At 45.2% G+C, this 15,898-nt stretch overlaps 2 protein-coding genes across 2 annotated transcripts in view; one reads left to right on the forward strand and one right to left on the reverse strand.

Moving 5' to 3' along the window:
- Positions 1-5,732, forward strand: part of LOC146073891 (cationic amino acid transporter 2-like) — a 36,292-nt gene extending 30,560 nt beyond the window's left edge. Inside the window, exons 11-13 of the mRNA XM_083181454.1 lie at positions 1,572-1,738; positions 5,284-5,392; positions 5,498-5,732. Of these exons, the coding sequence (XP_083037580.1) occupies positions 1,572-1,738; positions 5,284-5,392; positions 5,498-5,640 (419 nt within the window). The 3' untranslated portion in view covers positions 5,641-5,732. The remainder of the gene's footprint in view (positions 1-1,571; positions 1,739-5,283; positions 5,393-5,497) is intronic.
- A 2,879-nt stretch (positions 5,733-8,611) lies between these two features.
- Positions 8,612-15,431, reverse strand: LOC146073892 (zona pellucida sperm-binding protein 4-like). Its single transcript, XM_083181455.1, has 12 exons — positions 15,222-15,431; positions 13,824-13,945; positions 13,178-13,271; positions 12,212-12,370; positions 11,623-11,813; positions 11,250-11,347; positions 11,035-11,162; positions 10,002-10,191; positions 9,775-9,925; positions 9,606-9,684; positions 8,882-8,986; positions 8,612-8,778 (listed from the first exon to the last, which is right to left on the reverse strand). Exons 1-12 carry the CDS (start codon positions 15,403-15,405, stop codon positions 8,642-8,644), a joined length of 1,638 nt encoding a protein of 545 aa, XP_083037581.1. The 5' UTR covers positions 15,406-15,431; the 3' UTR covers positions 8,612-8,641.
- Between the last annotated feature and the right edge of the window lie 467 nt (positions 15,432-15,898).

Here is a 15,898-nt window from a genome sequence, read left to right on the forward strand (position 1 = left end):
ATGCTATTCCCCTCTACCCATACACATTGCTCTACGTTATATCATATACAAATTATTTCATAACAGGCAGCTAGAGGGCGGGCTCTGAGAGCTCCGACATGTGTTTCACCTAATAAGGCTTTTCACCTAATAAGGCTTTTTCAAGACCAAGGTTGGTCTTGAAAAAGCCTTATTAGGTGAAACACGTGTCGGAAGAGGAAAAAGCATTGGACTAAAGGTGGCCATACACACGCAGATTTATCTGGAGATCTGTCTGGTTGGAACAAAAACATGGTTATGGATGAGAGCAAATGACAGTTACCATTTGCTTGGAAATGCTGGAAAACTGCCAAACTGTCACTCATCCATAACCAGGTTTTTGTTCCAACCAGCCAGATCTGAAGATAAATCTTACTAGTGTATGGGCACCCTAAGAGCCAATAAGCGGAAGCTAACTGGCAAAAGTAATAGCCAGTACAAACATCTATGGTAATACATCAAAAGAGAGAGAAGACTGGGCTGGAAGCCAAATTAATGGCAACAATGTACATAAACATATAAATAGACCCACAAACAAAAAATAGAATAGTGACTTATCAGGCGCTTGAATATTCCATAAATTCCAGGGTCCCTCTCATGTGCATCCCGTATGCAATAAAAGAGAAATGGCATAAAATAGTGAAGTACGTTTAAAACATCACAATTTAATCACAATGGCCATATAAAATACAGTTTAAAATACACAAATATAAAAAGCACTACATATAAAGTGCATCAAAAGAAATCCTCAGCAGCGAATCCTTGAATAAGGAGGAGATAAGAAAATTACCAGATGGTCTGGAACTAGCTATTACGCAGTTCCAAACAAGCAGGGATTCCCAATCCTAATCGTGAATACGGCTGGGCAGTCCACTGGTGATTTCTCTGGTTCCTCCTTCCTTAGGTAGCTGTAGAATGCAGTTCACCAACGCGTTTCTTCCTCACAAGGAGGACTTTTTCAAGACCCAGTAAATCTCCTTATAAAGATACAATCAAATACAGTGCAGCAAGAGACGGGCTCTGACTTTTTTTAAATAACTACTTTTCACTTTTTCTCATTATTTGTATGAGCACCATGTCTAAGTATATGTGATTTTAACTCTTTATTTCACCTAGAACGACTCATTCCCCTCTGTGTATACATAAATAAAGGATACACAACAAAGGGGTAATTTTATGAAAAGTTTATTAAAAGTTCAATTTTAATGACTCCATTATTCTAAATAAAATATAAATTCAAGCAAAAAAAATTATTTTTGTGTGCACTCAACCAGTGTAACTATTTTTTTTGCACAATCTCCTGTGCCACCCCCTCCCCTTACATGACTACAGTTACCCTGAGTGGCACCCCCGCAACATAAACAGTACAACGGGCAACATAGGTCCAAAATATTGTGCAGGCAGAAATCCTCCCCCTCCTTTCCCCCTCATTCAAACGTGTTAATGTTATAGTCCTGTTTTCTTCCAAAAATTACTCACATGATTAATGCTAAATAAAATGGTTACGATATAAAGATAATGCCATAACTACAGAGAAGGTTATCTACTTCCAGCCGTCCTGGTCTGCGTAGCGAGCGTGGTGTCTACGGCAGGAGCGCGGCATGTGCTGTCCGGTTCATTCTGGTGTGTTACTCCGCTTGTCCTTGCTCTCTTTGGAATTGCAGCGATCACCGTCTTCATCTGGAGACAGCCACAAAATCAGAGTAAAGCCGCATTCATGGTGAGTGTGAATAATCATGCCCATACGGGGTATTCAATCTTGCCTGTTATTTCCGCCAGGGAGGAAATAGCGACTGCTTCTGACATTATTAGTCCGAATGTCATTCAAAGTCAGGTCAATACTTCAGACTGGTGGAATATATTTATCTTCAGAGAAAACAGGCACGGATAGTTGACAATCCAGAGGCCGTTTCCGATAATACGGATTGGTCTCCATAGAAAGGCGGATTCCAGACGGTTCTGGCTATTTCCACCTGGGGGAAATATCATCCGGGATTGCATATCCCCCATATTCTCTATGATGGGAATGTTCCCATCTGCTGCAGGGCCCCCGCCGCTCACTTCCCATACGCCGCAGGGCCCCCCTGCCCACCAGCGCTACCCATCCTGCGCTGCCAGATCTGCACTATATAGTCAAAATTGTGCCTCTGCAGCATGCCATGCTATGCAAGTCCCGATACCATCTGATCGTATCGGGACTCGCATAGCACAGCATATCTCCCATGTGTACACACCATTAAATCAGACTGTTTTGCTCTGATGAAGGATTTGAGGACACTTCTTGTTTAGTTTTTTTTTATTTTGTTTAATTATTGTATTAAAAACAAGTAATGGGGCCCATGCCCCATCTACAGATCGATTGTCAGAGTGGGCTGATTGGAACAAAAACCTGGTAGTATTTGAATGACAGTTTTTGGCAGTTTTCCAGCATTTCAAAGCAAATGGTCAACTGTCATTTGTTCTCATCCATTACCAGAATTTTGTTCCAACCAGCCCAATCTGACAATCGATCTGTAAATGTATGGCCACCTTAAGCCCGCATGAAGCTTCCAAAGCTAGTCTGCTACCTTGTGATTGCCTCTGTGTATGTGCATGTGTGAGAGAAAAATATGTAGATTCACTCGCTGCCAACAGATGGCAGTGTTTCAGAGACACACAGACACTAGACATATACTGTATATAGATGATGATCTGCAGGTTGGAACAGTCTGAATTATAGGTGTAATATTACGTGCTTGCAGGGCCGGCGCCACCACTAGGCAGGCTTAGGCATTTGCCTAGGGCGCCGGCCACTGGAGGGCGGTAGTGAGCTGCAGCCGGCCAGCAGCAGTAGGAGGAAACTACCGCAGAGGAACTTGCAACTGGAAGCTGGCAGCTGCAGCGTGTCTCACAGCACAGGCAGCTATTCGGTGAGTGTGAGTGATTTCCTCCCCCCCCCCAGCCGGAGCCTGCCTGTGTAACTTGCTGCCTGACACAGTCCCCATCCCTGGCTGCCGGTCATCAGCAGCAATCTTCAGCGGCGGGAGGCGGCCGCCCGAGCCCCCGCCAGAGCCAGCCGCAAATCCGGCTGCCAGCGGCAATCTCCGGTGGGTGGCGGAGCCGCCGAGTCTACCCCCACCCGTCTGCGCAGCTACTCAGTCCGTGCTGCCTGGGGACTAGCTGTGTGCCCAGTGGCGGCGCATCAACCCCCCGGCGCATAACACACACCCCTCCCTCCGGGGGCACATCACCCCCCCAGCTGGTGAGCGGAGGGGCGTCCCTCACCCCCTCCGCCTGGGGCGCTGCAATGAGTAGCACCGGCCCTGCGTGCTTGCACTTTGGCCTAGAAATGTTTTTGCACATGTTACATGTTACAATGAAATGTATCAAAATATATGCAGTCTCCACCAGCTCTGAGCTGCTGCTAAGTTTTGCAGAGAGGACATTGGCGTGTTGACAGGGAACACTCCCGAATTCACTACCTTTCAGTACAATTTTTGTTTTTACACTTCTCCATAGAAGAAGGTGCACTTACTGCGTACACTTATCCCACCTCCACTCTTTTCATTCTGCTTGTGCAATCCTCTTCCCAGCCGCCAGTGTGACAGCAAATCCAAACATAATTGCTCTGATGCTTGGCAGGTCATTCATTACCAATTTACAGTTTTTAGAGAATGGGTACAGTATGGAGACTCTCGTACATGGAAGCACCCGTTTTTGTGTTGTCAACCAGATGCCAGAATGTTTGAAGTGTAGATTTGTGAAAGTGGAAATATGCTTTAATTTGCAAATCCCAATATTACCACTTTTACACCAGAATGCCGGGTGCACTTCAATCCAGGTTATTCCCGGGTAATGCCCTTTTACACTGAAAACGGATCAGCCCTGCCTTTCCTTGCTGCTGTCATTAAAAAATGGCTTTTTGGCCTGTTGATGATGAGGTCACAAGGGTTTGCAGGATGAGGGTAGCTAAACAGCCACCCAACAAGACTGCAAGATCCGGCGCTAGATTATTGTAATTGGATGGATTTAAAATTAAATAAATGATTTCGAATAATTAGCCACTGCTGCTGCAGGTGTTCTAGGGGGTCTGCTGGTACCCACAAAAGAGATTTAAAACAAATGGAAAACAGATAACACCATGCGCTGCTCAAGACGGAGAAAGTTTCCGGTTGCTACAGAAACGAAACGCGTTGACGTTGACTCTGCTGCACATTACCACTCCAGGTTCACCACCTAACAGCTGATTTGTTGCTGTACCATGTGCAGCCGCTCAGCCGCCAAGCTGTCCCGCTGTCCTGACGGCTATTCTTATCTCAGCTACTGCCGCTACCAGCTCAAGCAAGCCGCCTTAACGTATATCACTATCCATGTTTTACAGTGATTCCTTATTGGAGAAAAAACTTAGATCCATGGAGTAGGATTACATGTTCTATATATTTTGTTACTAATTTGCTACTATTGCAATCTATGTATCTGTTTTATTTTTATTAAATTGTATCATTACATGTTACTCTTTATAAATTTCTAATTCTACAGTGTGTCCAGTGTACATTTTATTCAGCAAGGCAATTACACTATCCACTCAGCAGCGCATGGTGTTATCTGTTTTCCTGTTGATGATGATGTCACAAGAAATGGAACATGAAACTGTTCAAGTTTTTTGCTTTATTAAGCTGAAAATATGCATAAAATCATCATACATTGGAATCTTTATAGATGTAATGCATTCTCATAAAGAAAGATGAAGATGCGTATGAATACAAACTTGTAAAAACTTGGAAATAGACCAAAAGTAATACTTTGTGCCCAAAAACACACTGGGGAGAGTTCTTCCAGCACAGACTGTTGCTGTAGTGTAGGGTACAGGCTGCAAACAGCGTGGTAACGCTGCTTCTGCGCTGCTCCATGTGTGCGTCTCCGGGAGATGACATCATCTGCCAGAGCCGCAGAAGCACCAATCAGCTCTTCGCGGCCTTCTTCCTGCCAAATATCCCGGATAATGTCCATTTACACCACCCTGAGCCCCGGATAAGCCCCGTGTCCGACCCTGAACATTTGCCGGATCAGATTCCCGGGGAACAGTACCCGCGTTTTTTTTTTTCAGCCCATTTACACCACGCCCCGGACTGGAGCAGCAACATCACGGGTCCAACCACTGGTGTAAAAGGGGTATATTTCTGTCATTGATGCATTGCATAAGATATTACTTCAAACTTGTATTTTCCATAAATGTGTAAATTCTACCATTAGAAACCAATTATTATTTTTTTTTTTCTTTTGTAGGTCCCATGTCTGCCATTTCTACCGGTCCTTAGCATCCTAGTTAATATTTACCTGATGGCTCAGTTGAGTCTAGACACATGGCTCCGATATGCGATCTGGATGGTACTCGGTAAGTTTGATTGCTGATGTCAGCAATCTACAATCTGTCACAACTTATTCTGAACATTAGAAACCTAACTCTTCTAGAATATAAGACTATATGTAACTCTTGCAGGTTTCATTATATATTTTGGCTACGGCATCCGCCACAGTGCTGAGAGGTTGAACAAGCATAGCACGATGAGCCAGGAAATGGAAGCCGCCGCGGAAGATATGGGATCCAAATCACAGTTCTTTGATATTCAACTGGGTCAATAAATTATGATTGCACCTTTTAAAACTGACGGAAACGCAACTTGCTGACTGCAAACAATTTTTCTTATAAATAAAATCACTTTATCTGTAACTTACTGCTGTGTACCAGCAATGCTTACAAAGGTCACATCCGAACAGTAACTAAGAAAGAGTTCCATGGACTGAAGCTGTGTTTTAGGTCAGTAATGGCTAACCTTGACACTCCAGCTGTTGCAATCCCAGCATGCCCTGCATCAGTTTTACTATTTAGCCATGCTAAAATTGATGCAGGGCATGCTGGGATGTGTAGATCAACAACAGCTGGAGTGTCAAGGTTAGCCATCACTGTTCTAGGTACTGAAGCAAATATGGTTGTCTTAGATACGGGAACTGGAAGCCATTTTCCTCCTGGTTTATCGCTGCATCAACTCAATGAAGGTAGACAGGGTTAAGGGCAACACCTGAAATCAGTCAACATGGCTAAGGTTGACATACAGTATATATTTTTGTAGGCATGGTGCTCTGCTGCACTCATCCCACTATTATTTTCTCCCATCACATCATAGTGGATGGTAGGGCATGTAATATTGCCTATTGGCACAAGTCCACAAGGAGGGGGGGGGTGAAAAACCCATCAACCACCCCATTGTTGAGCTGTTGCTTGTGTCGACTTTCCAAGTCTGTTGGCCTTAGCCCTGTCGACTGTATCCCGATTAGTATTAGAGAATTCTCCCCCAAAAGGCATCATATAAACTCTGTGGCTGATTAGGTAGACCTACATTCTGACCAGACATCATAACCAGGTGGGCTTCTGACATCACAGTTGGTCGTCACATACAGTCTCTGCAGATTGTATGGGCAGTTGGCTTGTCACCCATACACACAACCAGACCTACCAATGTATCTGCTGGGACAATGTAATACTGTATGTTTGAATGATTTAGTTCAACGTATCTAGTTTATATGCCCATTGATACTCATATTTATCACCGAAAGTATGACTGATACATTGACACTGTCAAAGACAGTCATTTGTGGAACTGGACTGGGGAATCTTGATTAGAGCTAAAGAAGGGTGGAGAGAAACAGAGGCCTGGTATCGTTTGTCTAGGTTGGTGCTGGTGAACAGGACCAGCATGGAAAGGTCTGCAGGAACACAGCAGATAGATACTCCGCAAAAAGTCTCAGGGCTGGAGAACACAGCTAGCAAGGAAAAGGATAACATCGCACTGGCAGCAGCGAATAAAGAATTCCCCTTTATACCCCTGGGTAGCTGATAATTGGTTGGAACCAATACTTATCAACCATTGGGTATGCAGCAGTCAGCTGTTTGCACTTATCATGGCCGTTACCAGTGCAAATGACCAGGAGCACACCAAAAACCAGAACAGCATGTGACAGTCTTACATGTTAGCACAGCTGTGTCTGTGGTAGTATTAGCACAGGAGAAGAATCACTATTGGGGGTCATGAGTGTAAGACACCTACCTCCCAACTGTCAATACACTGATGAAGGGATGCAGTGTGGCCTACAACTCACTCCAGCAAGGCCATGCCCCCATTTTGCCACTGTGGGGGCATGGCCAGCCCCTCTGTGCACAGCAACTCCCAACTGTAGAAAGCAGAACCATTGGGGAGGTATGCCTTCATTTACCTGACCACTGAGGAGGAATCCTTCGTGTAAATGGGTACTCACCAGCTAATTCCAGGAAGATGGTGAAAAGCTACAGTATATGATCCCATACACTACATCCCTATAGCTAGCCTTAGCCAGTGGAGTGGGTTATTGAAGGTAAAATAAGACCACACACACACACACTACGTTTTAGAGGAGCAAGTGGTCATACAGCTAGTGACTATGGGGCATTTGTACCAGCACAAAGATAAGACATGCCAGGTTACAGGTGGTGTTTGATAAATGACATCACTTTGTACATATACACCCATAGCTTCCTCCGAGCCAAGTAGAAATCAATCATGGCATTCCAGAGCGCCATACACACTGGGCAACACTGAGCTCAAAGCACCTCAGTTTTGCAGCTTGAGCCGCTTTCAGTGCAAAAACCACCCAGTGTTTACGAGATCGCTCCTCCATCATCGCCAGCCACCTCGGCTCATCTGCTGGTTACCAGCAGATAACTAGATGGTGCCCAAATGAAAAGGAGACTGGTGTAGTGACATTGCATCTGACCACGCAGAACTACCACACACACACACACCAGTGATCAGCAAATGCATTAACCCACTGCAATTAGATACAACACTGCTACAGCAGGAGTCTCAGCCACCCATCGCTCTGTGCAATGCAGGCCCCTGCCCCGTTACCCTTCACCGGCAATGCAGCTACGCTAAAATAGGAGGTGATATCTGCTGGTGACCAGGACAGTTGGATTTCAATATTATGGGCGAGATGTATTCAATTGAAAATGCAGTAAACCCAGCCGCACCGATACTGCATAGTAGTGTATCGCCATCTTTGGGTGGAAATACCTTATAGAAGCCTATTTGCTTCTTTTCGCCACAACCCCCCTCCCTTGGGCTTACCTTCCTGAAATGTCCTCCCAGAAGGTAAACCCCTCCTCCCCTAGAAAGGCACCCGGACGTCCTTCCCACTGCAGGTGGAACAGACGCTGGGGACAGCCTTCTTAGCTGTCCCCGGCTTGAGGGGAGAAGCAGGTGGTAGGGAGATGACGGAGGACCCCCCCCACACACCACAGGTATCGCGGGGGGGGGGGGGGGGCCTCCATCACCGCACTGCCAGATGCATATGTTAGTACATATGCGCTGGAATTGCGGCAATGTATTTTAATACATCCCACCCTATGGACCATATCCATGAATGAATCATTGTTATAGGCACAGAAACCAGAGTGATAGAGCTGCAGTCACCAATGCTTTAAAAGCAGCCCTGTAATGAAATACAAGGCCCTAAGACGTTGTGGTCAGGGCTTGGCAGGCTACCCAGTCGCCTGTTATACTAGAATTAGACACAGACATTAGCGCTTTAAAATAGTTTATTGAACGGCTTACAATGTACTTTTTGCAGAACGATTCCTATGGCGGAACCATACAGCTAAAATAATTCCAGTCACACAGGCAACTGCCCCGGCAGCAGCCGCTGCTCTGAAGAGGTCCATAGGCGAGTATTCAGGCTGCATATGGCCTAGACACCAGAACGAAGACAAGGAAAAAAAAAATATATATATATATAATTCGGGTATATACACAATATAATGCTCCGTGAGTAACAAGGCAAGTTACTGTACCTTCCAGTTTAATTCCTTCTTTCTCAACGGGAATAAATTTGATTGGTCCATTTGAAGTCACCAAGTTCTTCAGAGGCTGTGGCTCGTGGCGTTTATGCATTCTCCCTAAGAAGATTGGACAATGAGTTTTATAATCCTCCACCCCAAACTTGTGCTCAAGCATCCAGTCATGGTAGATCAATGGTATGAAACTCATGACCCTACAGCTGTTGTGGAACTACATGTCCCAGCATGCCCTGCCAGTTTAAGCAATCCATTACATAAAATCTGTGGGCATGCTGGGACTTGTAGTTCAATAGCTGGAGGGCCATGAGTTTGACACCACTGTGCTAGATATAGCAGCCCCTATTAGCAGTATCATTGAAAATGGTTGTAATTTTGCTACTGTATATTAATATATACACCAATAGACCCAAAACTGCCTGGACGCTTTCTAAAGTACGGTAGCAGGCCCGTGCCACCTGAAAAGTTCCATGGTGGCACAAACATGCCACTCACTTAAGGGTGGCAGATGTTATTGTGCTGAATCTTTGCCACACCCCACCACTGTACAGTGCCTGTAGTCTAAGCATTCTATAGTGGTGGGCATGGCCATAATGATGCCACTCCCTCTGATGACCTGGCTACCCCGTTGTGGAGGGGGGTCAGTGTCATTGCCGCCATCTAAGGCCTATTTACAGTTGGACGACATGTATGCCACCTGGAATGCTGCTGCAATACTCACGTTTCCTCAAATTACAGTACACCAGGCAGTTCTCCGTGGCAGATTGGACACAGATAGAAACACTACAGTGAAAGTAAACCTGTGGAAAAAAGGATTATATTTAATGAAAATATATTTTCTGATTACAATAGCACACAGGAGAGCTTTAGGTTAGCACATTTCAGTTTACCAGTCCATCGAGAGCAATGTTGGTGGTGGGGTCTACGAACGTGAAGGTGCTGACGATAAAGCGACTGTAGTGCGATGGGAAAGGAACATCTGCGGTCGGGCCTTGGACAGAAATCTGCTGAGTAACATAGTTGTCTCCAATAAAAGGACAACTGGAGAAAAAAAAAAAAAAAAGGTTCAAGGCACAAGCTAAATGAGCAGTTGAATGGTCATTCACTGGCTTACTACCTGTTCAACAAGATGGGCCACTGAGGGCCGAGAGTGGGATCCACAGAATTGGTGGCCCAACAGTCATTTAAGATCAGGTTGAGGCTTGGATCAGTTCTGTACAGAAGGTGGACCTCCAAGTAGACTGGATCTCTAAGCACTTTAACAACAGGGTAGTCCCCTTCAGAGTAGTACGATTGATAATCCATATCTGCAGGATAAGGATCAAAAATCGAATGTAGAAGCGAATCATGGCCACACAAAAAAAAAAAAAAAAAAGGGTTAAAAACACCCGGTTTCAGGGGTTTTACTGCATTTTCGAATGTACAAAGATCCCTCCAGCACCTTGGGGGGACCACTGCAGAGCCCAGGAGGGGACCCTCCCGCACAGCACAGGTATCGTGGGGGGCCTCAGTCACCACACCGCGATGCTAGCCACATATGTTAGTACATATGCAATGTATGTTAATACATCCTGCCCTTATCAAGTTAAGTGTTCTATTACAGAGAGCTGGCCTCAAGCTTTCAGTGTCAGATTAATAGGAAAGCTCCTTCATAAAACACGCTCTACTGTATATTAGGGGTCTCCATCCTGCAACACTTTTAAAAAGGAGCAGAGAAGTGGACAAGTTTTACATATTCTTAGGTTGAGGTGGACCATTTGCTATAAGACACTTTAGTGATTGCCAAGGAACAGTCCAGGTTTTAAGAATAGCCATGCTTAAACTGAGGTACTAGTGACAGATATCTGATTATGCCATCTGTGCACAAGCATGGATAACCCTAAAACTTGGGCCATTGGGGTGCCTAGAGGACCACAATTGGGAACCACTGGAATACTTAAAATGCACTAGTTAGAACTATGGCCCTCCAACTGTTGTGAAACTACAAGTCCCATCATGCCTTGCCACAATTTTGCTATTAGGGCATGCTAAAACTATAGCAAGGCATGCTGGAATGTGTAGCTTCACAACAGCTGGAGGGCCACAATTTGGACATGCCTGCGGCAAGGCTTAAGCCCAGTAGATACCACCGTCTTGCTTGTTTTAGTCACCTTGGGCTATGGTCATTTCCAGAGACAGCGGTCCAGACGTTGACACCGGAAGCGGCGGCGGCAGAGTTGATACGTGAAATTGTAAAGGTACAACACCTGATTGGGAATAGCTGCAGCGGACAGTCACCCTGGAGATCAAATAAAAGGACATCTGTATTAATTACATGAATACCATTTCACTGACTGACAGGGATCACAAGGTATTTTTCGCTTACTTCATAATACTGTCCCGCGTAATGGAAAATCCACTCCACGAGGCTGCGCTCCTTACACCTTTAATGGTATTCTCATAGACCAACGCACCACCTGACTCCTGTGTAAACACATTTGGATAGTTTACATACCAATACAGCAGATAATTCATGAGATGTATCAAGCCGTGGACAAATATGAAGCTGAGAAGTTGCCCAAAGCAGCCAATCCGCTTATAAAAAGTAATTTATCTAGCCCAGCCTTGGAAATGACAGAAGCTCATTGGTTACCACAGATAACGGCCCCTCTCTCCAAAGCTTGAAATGTATTGTTCTATTGTGCATAGACAGATCAAGGAGAGAGAGAGTCAGCTCTACTTAACACCTATTTACCTACCTGACGTAGGCCTCCACAAGAGAAGGGGAAACTGAATACCACAAAGGAGTTACTAGTCATCACCAGATACCCCGGGCAAGAAGAGGAGTTCACGCCAACGACATTGACAGAGCCCAGGATTAGAGGTGGCACAGTCAGATGTGCAGAAACTGCGACCACCATGTAGTTGTTGCTTGTGCACTGTGTAGTCACTGTAGGGAACAGAAGGCCGTTTATCTAAATGGACATAATGTAGAAGTTGTATCCAGATAACCCAAAACATGACCCAGACACTCAAGGGGCAGATTTATAAAGCTTGGTGAAGTGAAAAAGGGGCTGGTACTTTATCACCAGCCAATCAGCTCCTGTCATTTTTCAAACGCAGCCTGCAAAAGCTGATTGAGCAGTGAAGAAGTTCCAGCCACTTTATTACTTCACGGAGCTTAATAAAATCGGCCCCTGAATCCTTTAGGCGCTGTGTCATACAGACAAATAAACTTCTGATTTTAGAGACGTTTAGGCTTTAGCCTTCTCTATACCATTGGAGGTCACACCTATCGCTCTGCCCTCAAAGTCTCGTCTTTAGGTACAGCAAGCATTGAGTACTTACATTTGTTCCCATAGTAACAGGGCATTGTAGAATCAGTTGGGGAAAAGCAGCATCCGACTTCCTCACAGATGTCTCTTGACACAGACTTATTAGCACAGGAGAGGCGATCTGCTCGCACCACAGTAGTACACACACTTACACTCGGAGCATCCATGGGAACTGTATAAACAAGTAGATACTTTAGAATGCTTTTCCTGGCCATGAAAAAATAAAAAATGTAATAGTTTAAACATGACTTACTGCCATTGTAGAACCTTAACCCCTTGGGTGGTATGGGGGGGACTCGGGAGCGCTCAGGCACCCAAGTCCTCCCGAGCCGCCGCAAACATCCCCCAGCCTGCCACCAACGTCACTGCTGAAACTAACAGGCGGCTTAGGCAGCGGGGACAGCGGCAGCAGGGAAGTTCCGGCGTACTAACGCCAGAGCAGAGTTGAGGGGGGCTTCCAACTTTCTGTGGTGGGTTTTGCTGGGGCAAAAAAGCGGCTTGTTTACATATTGGCCCTTATTCAGACCTGATCGCAGTACAAATTGGTTCTCAAAATGGGCAAAACCATGTGCACTGCAGTGTAAAAATAATGCACTTTCAACACACCCCACCCAAATTTAACACTCTGCACATGTTACATCTGCCCCAACTGCAGTGAACATGGTTTTGCCCATTTTGAGAACAAATTTGTACTGTGATCAGATCTGAATAAGGGCCATTAGCAATAGTATAATATTTTGGTATTACAATCTCACCAAGAGCCAGTGGCGTCTTGATAAGACTACGTTCTCACGAATGTCATCTCACAAAATGGCTGCCTTCATTGTAGTCAACATGTGCACTTGAAGGCACCACCGAGTGCCCACTGCTGCCATTTGTAATGTGTTGCTATTTAATACAAATGAATATAAAGACTAGACAAATGGAACGACCAATGAAGACAAGGTTATTGTTACAACTCCTACGAAGGGCAGGTTACCATCCATAACGGGACACTTCTTTTCCACTTTGTATTGATTAACAGTTCTGTTCACGATCTCTTCCAGAAGCAGAGTCATCATGTAGTCTCCATCCTGCCAATACACAGGAACATTACAGCCTCCCTTCATATACTAACACAAGGGCTCATGTATTATGGCGTTGCTTTGGGGAGTTTAGTCTGTGGTAGAGATGCCCAGCTATGGTCTTTGTTTAACAAAGAATACATGCCCAACCCCAAACAGTTCTTAATTGTTATATGAAAAAAAAGCCAAGATTTTTGGGAGGACACATTATGCAGGAAAACCTGCACTGCAAAAAAGCAAAAGCTGGCGACACCCCATAAAGGCCTATGGCAGGGGTAGCCAACTCCAGTCCTCAAGAGCTACCAACAGTTAACGTTTTCCATGGGTTCTCACAGAATCACAAGGGAAGTATTTAGCTCCACCTGTGGATCTTTTAAAATGTGTCAGTCAATAATGAGTGCAGCTGTGCACCTACGAGGTGAGTTGGAAAACATGACCGGTTGGTAGCTCTCGAAGACTGGAGTTGGCTACCCCTGGGCAGGTGCACCAAGGAACATCAGGACACATCAACAGAGTAGTACGGGTGTGTGTCCCCTACTCATGACATCAATGTTTCCTTACCTCCTCTGTCACATAGCACCCATCATAAGCAGCACCAATGACCACCAAGTCACCGAGTCTCTGCCCTACCCAGAAGCCACAGGCAGAGTTATTGTCGAGACTGTGAGGCTCGCCTTGGAGGTCTAGAGAAAAAAAAAAAAAAGGCAGATTGGTTGTGCTTATACAGCATCATTAGATTGTGTGGGGTTCTCAGTCAAATGGGGCCCGTGACATTGGAATTTACAAACTAATTTTTGCACTACAAGAAAGTTTGCTTTGTTCATTATTTTTGCTCAAACCACGTGAATACCTCACGTGGTTTGAGCAAAAAAAAAAAAAAAAAATTAACAAAGCAAACTTTCAGGGATGGACATCAGTGTCCTTACCATCAATGGTTATATGGCAAGAGACCGTCAATGGGTTCTTCAACCGATTGTCAGCCCTGTTCTTTAACTGCACCAATCAGAGCCTAGGGGTGGGGCTTTGAGGTGGTGTCAGAACACAGCCATGTGTCTCCATCCACTTTTGACTGAATCCCCATTACTAATGCAGTAATCAGGGCTGAAGATACCAAGATACAGCTGGTTGCAATTGGTTCAGCCAAGTTACCACATCAGGAGCAAAGTATTGGTCAAGTTACCAGCCCATCAAAAAAGGACATGCACCCAGACATAGCAAGACTTAAATTGCCCCATCAGTTGCAGAGGTGCTATAAATGTTTGCTAAAACTCACCAAAATATATAGATAATGTTATGTAGAAATTTCTTACATCAATTGAAGCTCCTATACTGTATAGCCAAATAGAGCTAGACATGCCCCGGGATACGGTCACTAGGTTGACAATCATGTCGACATGGGTTGTTAGGTTGACACAAGCATTAGGTAGACATGGGGTTTTTCCACTTTTTTGGGGGAGGAGATGGTATTTAATGCCCTACTATCCACCAGGGTGTGGAGGGAGAATATTTGTATAGTGTGCCGATATTCGGGACAAAAAAAAAAAAAAAAAGGGGAAAAAAAAGGGAAAAAAAAAACCCATGTTGACCTTTTGACTGTCAATCTTCCCCATGTCAACCTAATGCTGGTGTCGACCTTCAGTCAGGTCAACCTTGTTGCTGTCCAATGATCCATACCCACATGCCCCTTGGGTAAAGACTGACATTTCCCCCCACAACAGAACACCATGTGAACTTTTACCACCAACTATTTTCTCCCAAAAACTAGTTTTCAAGAGTAGGAAAGTATGGTCAGCTGCCATCTACTGGCCATCAGCATACAAGACACTAGAAGTCACCCATAGAGGTGAGGAGCCACATTAGCCTCCTATTATATAGGATCATAATTTGATCTTCATCAAGCTGAAGACAGAGTAATTACTACTAGCCCACCACTAAAAGCCTTGTTTGCTCTGTACTCACCAAGCACACTCAGTGAGAAAGCAACACCCTCCACTGATGAAGGAAAGGACAGCTCCATGTCACCAACGCCACAGCGGAGGTGTGAGGCACCTTCCCATAGGTGCTGTGTGCCACCCACCAGCCACTGTATCCCACAGGCCCAGATCAGCACCAATAGCCCACACCCTGCTCTGACACATCCCATCCTGACTGAGGAGGGATAACAGGAGGCTAGACCTTTATTACATGTGCTAGGGGCACCTGATACCATGATTGGACACCTGATAATGGGAACACATGTGCCTTAATTTAACTCGTTAATCACCACTAACCTGGTAGTATTAGCATTAGTAGTGTCAATGGCAGTGCTATTTTTGGATGTCAAAAGTCCCTTCACTTAAGGTGTGTACACACACACGGGGGGAGATATATTGCTAGCAATATATTGCTTGCAATATATTGCTGAGCAATATATTGCTCAGTGTCTCCTTTTCAACAAGCGACCAGAGATGGTCGCTGTTGAAAACGAACCTCTGCTGGGGGTGCCGCAGAGGTAATTAGCTGGTCGCAGGAGCAAGCTCCTGCGACCAGCGATTACAATGGGGCAGAAAACGGGAGCGCGCACCCGGCGATTTATCGCCGGGGCACACTCCCAATCACTGGCAATATGGTCGCCTGCGACCATATTCCCAGCGATT

Source organism: Crinia signifera, chromosome 4, assembly GCF_055691185.1.
Source record: "Crinia signifera chromosome 4, ASM5569118v1, whole genome shotgun sequence".
In the NCBI taxonomy this organism is placed as follows: Eukaryota; Metazoa; Chordata; class Amphibia; order Anura; family Myobatrachidae; genus Crinia; species Crinia signifera.